This window comes from Penaeus monodon, chromosome 26, assembly GCF_015228065.2.
Source record: "Penaeus monodon isolate SGIC_2016 chromosome 26, NSTDA_Pmon_1, whole genome shotgun sequence".
Taxonomy (NCBI): Eukaryota; Metazoa; Arthropoda; class Malacostraca; order Decapoda; family Penaeidae; genus Penaeus; species Penaeus monodon.
Window position 1 is genome coordinate 8,213,476 of NC_051411.1, and position 7,500 is coordinate 8,220,975.

Below are 7,500 nucleotides of genomic sequence, written 5' to 3' on the forward strand. Positions count from 1 at the left end.
TCAACATCAATATCATCATCATCATCATCACTACCACTACAAACAGCATCTACATCATCATCACCACCACCATCACCATCAGCAACATCATCTTCATCATCCCCACCATTACTGTCGCTACTATTGCTACTATTATGACTCGCCCCTCCCCTTTCCCCTTAGCACACACACACACACACACACACACACACACACACACACTCAGACACACACACACACTCAGACACACACTCTCACACACACACACACACACTCAGATACACACTCACACACACACACACACTCACTCAGACACACACACACACTCACTCAGACACACACACACACACACACACACACACACACACACACACACACACACACACAGGCACCATGCACTGGCCCTCCTCCGACTAACCCTATCATAACAGTTATTACTATTATTTTTTTTTATTGTTTTGTTGTTGTTGTTGCTATAATTGTTGTTATAATTATTTTTTTACTATCATCATCATCCTTATAATCATTATTATTACTACCATTAGTAGTAGTAGTATCATTATTATCATTATGACTATTACTATTACTATTACAATAATCATTATGAATATTATCATTAGTAGTAGTAGTAGTAGGCTAGTAGTAGTAGTCATTATGATGATCACTATCATTATCACAATTATTTTGGCCTAATTATTATTGCTATTATTCTCAGTATTCGCATTATCAATATCGTTGTTATTATTGTTGTTGCTGTTGTACTTGTTTTTATTATCATTATCATTATCATCGTGATTTTCATTTTTTTTTACCATCACCATCACTATCATCATTACTATTATTACCATTATAATTACTTTGATCATTATCATTGTTATCATTTTTTTATCATTATTATCATGATCATGATAATGATAATTATCAATGTCATTATTATCTTACATTATAATAATTACCCTTAATAAGAATAGTAGTAATAATAATTATATTATCGTCACTACTACTACTATTATTATTATTACTATTTTTATTACTATTATCATTATTACTATTACTGTTCTTACTTTTACCATTATCATGATCATGATGATGATGATGGTGATGATCATCATTGTTATGTTGTTGGTTTTTTGTTGTTGCTGTTATTTTTCTTGTAAATATTATTTTATTTGTTATCAAGTAATGATTAATATCATCACTGTCATAATTCTTGTTATAAATATTGTAATGAATTATGCGGAATTTTGCAACAATTGCGATAAATGATAATAATAAGAATTATCAGGAATAAATCTCGATGATTAGCTGTCTGACAAAAAAAATATATTTATTGTAAAGAGTAGAAGATATTAACAATGAATGAAGAAAGACAAAAATAAGTCATTTTATATTTTATAATAATAATTCACTCCTGTTTATCTTATTTTATTGTTTTATTGTATATATCTTTGTATTTTTTCTTTCCAAGTCTCTCTACCTTCCCCCTTCCCCTCCCTTTACACACTCACAACACCCCCTCCCCTATCCCCTACCCTGGTCTCCTCCTCACTCCACCCCCCCTCTTCACTCGACCCCCCCCCCTCCATTTCTCTCCAGCCCCCACCCCCTTCTCTTGACACAACCTGACAACTCTCTCGCTATTTCTTCATATGCATTATTGACATTTTCCTGGTCTCGTGTGAAGACAAAGTGTAGGGCCTTGTTGATTTATTGGTGAGGTTGCAGAAATTCTACTGACGGAATTTGTGTTCTAGATTTTAATGCAAGAAGGATGGGTGTGGGTGTATGTACGTACGTGCGTACACGCACACACACACACACACACACACAACATACAGAGTTTAGAGTTTAGAGTTTAGAGTTTGGTTTTGATTCCATTTGTTACAATGGATATTCTTGGTGTGACATACTGTCTGCTTGATTTTGCTTACGTGTGTCAGCTGCTGCTGACTCGGCTGAACCGAATCCTTGCCCGCCGTGGTGCCCAGCCACAGCAGTAACCTCCAGGCGACAGTTGCAACTTCTCACGCCTGGTCGGGGCGCGAACCGCCGACCCCTCGGATAAGAGGCCGACACGTTACCACTGTACTAGCCCGGAGGCTAGTACAGTACAGAGAGAGAGAGAGGGGGGGGGGAGAGAAAGGGAGGGAAGGAGGGAGAGAGAGAGGGAAGGAGAGAGAGAGAGAGAGAGGGAGGGAGGGAGAGAAAAAGAAAGAGAGAGAGAGAGAGAGAGAGAGAGAGAGAGAGAGAGAGAGAGAGAGAGAGAGATAGCAGAGAGAGGAGAGGAGAGAGATGGGAGAGATAAGTAGAGAGAGGAGAGGAGAGAGAGATACGTATAGAGATGTAAAAGCAGATTTGGAAAAATATATAGACGTAAACATACACACACACACACACACACACACACACACACACACACACACACACACACACACACACACACACACACACACACACACACACACACACACACACACACACACACACACACATATATATATATATATATATATATATATATATATATATGCATATATTGATATATATATATATATATATATATATATATATATATATATATATATATATATATATATAATATATATATATATATATATATATATATATATATATAATATATATATATGTGTGTGTATATATATATATATATATATATATATATATATATATATATATATATATATGTATGTATATATATATATATATATATAAATATATATATATATATATATATATATATATATATATATATGTATGTATGTATATACATATATATATAAGAGAGAGAAACAGAGAGAGGTTCGTTTACATCTGTTTGAATGCACATGCGTGAGCTAAAACAGTACCAGTTGCAGACACGTTAACAGCAAAAACGCCCCAGGACTTGAAATGGCGTGGCCAATGACCTGCTTTTTACAGTGACCTTTAACCTCCCCCCGTCATTCCACCCACGTTACCATCCCCTCCACCCCTGTCTGTTGTTATTTTCCTCCAGTTCATTTGGTCCTCGCGTTTTACAGGTGAAACAAAACGTGAGTCTCTGTTTTTTTCTAACACTCTCTGCTAAAAAAAAAAAAAAAATGAGCTCCAAAGCCAACGTTTGTTTCCTCATTTTTATCTATTTTTATTTCTATTTCCACATTTACATTTTTTAAAGAACTATTATCTCTATCACAGATACATAGATAAATTCATCTATGTGTTTATATATTTTCCCAAATCTGCTTTTAGATCTCTATATGACAATATTTACATTCCCTTCTTTCCTCCGTCTTTCTCCTTTCTCTTCTCTTCCTTACTCTTTCCTTCCCTCCTCCCTCCCTTACTCCTTTCCATCTCCTTCTCTATCAACCACGTAAATAAAACGAGGAAGAAAAAGTGCGCAAAAATAAACAAGAAACATTTTGTCCTCGCGACCCTGTTCATCGCCCACGCAGGAAAGGCTAGAGCGCAGGTGGAACGTGTAAACTGTTTAGCGCCGTGAGGGTAAAGGTGCTTAACCCGGAGTTGTAGCTTGGAGACAGAGGGAGGAAGGGGATCGCGGTATGTCCGATGGAAGTTGATGAATAAAGGAGAAAGTGGTTATATGTGGATGAGGAGGTGAGAGAGCAGGGTACAAAAGAGTAAATAGATAAACAGAATGAGAAAGAGAGAGAAGGAAGGAGGGAGAGAGAGGGCTGTTTAGCGAAACTGGTAGTTTAGTTAGATGAATAGATAGAAAGAGAGAGAGAGAGAGAGAGAGAGAGAGAGAGAGAGAGAGAGAGAGAGAGAGAGAGAGGACAGACAGACATATAGACAGACATAGTGAAAAAGAAAGAAAATGAGGAAGACAGAGAGAGGGAGAGAAAAAGAGAGAGAAAGAGAGAGAGAAAGAGAGAGAGAGAGAGAGAGAGAGAGAGAGAGAGAGAGAGAGAGAGAGAGAAAAGAAAGAAGGAGAGAAAGGAGAGAGAGAGAGAGAGAGAAGAGAAGAGAGTCAAACAAAAAGACAGAAAGATAAATGAACAATGAAATGAAAACAAAAAAGAAAAAAACAACAAAAATCAAAACCTGAAATAAACGAGTAAAACACACACAAAAAAATCGAATTATGATTCCAAATATCACAGATCAGATCCGAAAACGGACATCAAGAAATATCAAGACAAATAAACGCCAAACAGAGCTCACAAAAGTAAGATATTTCTGAATGTAATGTATCCTCAGGTCAACAAAAATGACAAACAATATGCGCAGCGGAAATATAAAATAAATAATATCTTTTGACAATTGATGGACACAATGCAATTATGTTGTTCAATTATATATTTGAATAGCTTCTCTCGTGGGACAGGATTTGCCAAACAAAACATAAAAAAAAAGACTTACAGGTCGCATGATAATTCGAAAGCTAAGTATCTTTCCTTCCTAAGTTATAGTTATTGTTTTCACTTAGTTTTTTCCGTGTTAATGTTTTTTTTTTTTTGTCGTTGTTATAATCATTGTTATTATCACAGTTATTATCATATTTACTGATTATTATATTGTTGTTACTATTATTGCTATTACTATTATCATTACTATCATCATTATTAATATTGCTGTTATTGTTACTTTATCATTCTCATCACTATCGTCATTATTACTATCATTATTTTCCTATCATCATGATCATTAACACCATAAGCAATACTAACCACATTAACCACCTCTAATTTCATTCTCATCCACGTCCTCATTTTCATTCTCATCCTCATTCTCATTCTCATCCTCATTCTCATTTTCATTTCCATCCTCACGTTCATCCTCATCCTTCTTTTCATCCTCATCCTCACGCACATCCTCATCGTCATCCTCATTCTCTTCCTCACCTTCATCCACATCTTCATCCATATCCTCATTCTTATCCTCATCTTCATTCTCCTCATTCTCATCCTCACTCTCCTCCTCACCCACATCCTCGTCCTCATCCTCATCTTCGCCATATCCCCTTCCTTATCCACATCCTCACCCACATCCACATCCCATCCCCACCCACATCCACAACCTCATCTTCATCCTCATCTTCATCCTCGTTCTTCTCCTCACTCCCCTCCTCCTCATCATCCTCATCCACATCCCTTTCCACATCCCCGTTCACATCCTCACCCACATCCTCCTCCTCACCTCAACCTCATCCCCATTCTCATCCTCACCCTCATTCTCACCTCATCCTCATCCTCACCTCACCCACATCCCCACCCACATCCACATCCCCACCCTCACCCACATCCACACCTCCAAAAACACCCCCACCCCAATCCTCCCCACCACGAACCCACACCATTCTCGCCAACTAATTTAATCTCCCTTTCTCCCCCCCTCCCCCCAGGAGAAAGATTCAGACGGCGAGCTGGTCGTCCTCCAAGACGTCGACCTCAACACCGGGGGAAGGTTCAAGTGCGAGGTCATCTCCGACTTCCCCGAGTTTTATACAGCTGATAAGAGTGCCGAGATGATAGTGGTTGGTGAGTTGAGTGCAGGGGTTATTGTTATTGCTGTGATTTTGTTTTGGCGTTATTGTTATCATTGCTGTTGTTGTTGTTGCTTTTTAGCATTGTTTTGTTGTTATTATTGTTGTTGTTATTGTTATTATTATTGTTGCTGTTGTTGTTGTTACTAATGATGTTTATTCGTTTCATAACTTATTCCTTTGTGTATTCCTCTCTCTCTCTCTCTCTCTCTCTCTCTCTCTCTCTCCCCTCTCTCTCTCTCTCTATCATCTATCTTCTTTTCCTCCTCTCTCTCTCTTCCCCTCTCCCTACTCTCTCCTCTCTCTCTCTCTCTCTCAAATATATATATATAATTATATATATATATATATATATAATATCTTTTCTCTCTCTCTCTCTCTCTCTCTCTCTCTCTCTCTCTCTCTCTCTCTCTCTCTCTCTCTCTCTCTTCTCTCTCTCTCTCCCTCTCCCTCCCCCTCTCCCTCTCCTTCCCTCTCCCTCCCCTCCCCCTCTCCCTCCCCCTCTCCCTCCCCCCCCTCTACCTATCTATTTATCTAACTAAACTACCTGTTTCGCTTGACAACCCTCTCTATCTATTCCCATCTCTATCTACCTATCTATTCACTCCTATCTATCGTCCCACCTTCCCTGCCAAAAAAAAAAAAACACATGCACGCACAAACCTTGCACGTGCCATCCTATCTCTGCTTCTTGTACTCTCTTGAACAGAGGTGCAGAGTGCAGAGGTATGGCTATCGATTCTGAATACAGTAGCAGTGGACTTGGAAAGCTTTTCATTGTGATTATATTTCTTTCTTTCATTTTATCATTTTCATTATTGTTCTTGTTGATGTTATTGTTATTGCCATTATAATGATTACCATTGATATATCAATATATCATTATAACATTGTTGGTAGTATCCATATAATCATTATTGTTGTTATTAGTGAAACGATAATTCTTGTTATAATCATCACTAATGATAAGGATATTTTTGCTCACTATGAAGCGAAAAATTCTTACATCCCTGTACGTGTTTCAAGAAAGTCCGGAATCTTACGAAAGCCCTTTATCATAATTCCTGAAGGTTTCCGGACCTTAACATCCACTCATCTTAAGAAGAGCCTGAGGTGTAGAAGCATTATTTGATGTAAAAGGATGAAAGGAAGAGGTCTGCTGGAGGTTGATATATGCGTTGCCATGTAAGCATCCTCTCTCCCTCTCTCTCTCTCTTTCTCTCTTTCTCTCTCTCTCTCTCTCTCTCTCTCTCTCTCATTCTCTCTCTCTGACTGGCTATCTCTCTCTCTCTGATTGTTTCTCTTTATCTCTCTTTCATTCTCTCTCTGTCGTCTCTGTCTCTCTTTGTATGTGTCTTTCTTTCTCTCTCTCTCTTTCTCTCTGGCTGTCTGTCTGATTGTCCTTCATCCTCTCTCTCTCTCTCTCTCTCTCTCTCTCTCTCTCTCTCTCTCTCTCTCTCTCTCTCTCTCTCTCTCTCTCTCTCTCTCTCTTTCTCTCTCTCTTCTCTCTCTTCTCTCTCTCTTCCCTCTCTCTCTTTCTCTCTCTCTCTCTCATCTTATCTTAATGATAAAATAATGGAAGAAAGTATCCTGAATAATAATGAAACAATTTTAGCTAAAAGGAAAATCAAAACACGCAAATGTTAGGCGGTTTATATGCCTTGTTTTCTTTCTTTTTTCTTTCTTTTTTTTCTTTCTTTTTTTCCTTCCGATAGCTATGTTTCTTGTGTTTTGTGAATGAAACGTGTTTAATCATTATGAAGTATGGATTTTCGTTATGGAATAGTGTTTTGACTTATATTTTTCTTGTTCAATTGTTATATTTAGCTAGTTACGTTTACTTGTGACACCTGCCGTCGGATACTTAATGTATCTTTATGATGTATTGAGAAAGAGAGAAACAGCCAGAGAAAGAGAGAGAGAGAGAGAGACAGACAGACAGACAGACAGACAGACAGACAGACAGACAGACAGACAGACAGAGTAAGAGAGAATGAGAGTATGAGAGAGAG

General features: G+C 37.9%; 1 protein-coding gene across 1 annotated transcript in view; it reads left to right on the forward strand.

The window, feature by feature from the left end:
• Positions 1-7,500, forward strand: part of LOC119589557 — an 86,338-nt gene that overhangs the window by 57,152 nt on the left and 21,686 nt on the right. Inside the window, exon 4 of the mRNA XM_037938157.1 lies at positions 5,348-5,483. Within this exon, the coding sequence (XP_037794085.1) occupies positions 5,348-5,483 (136 nt within the window). The remainder of the gene's footprint in view (positions 1-5,347; positions 5,484-7,500) is intronic.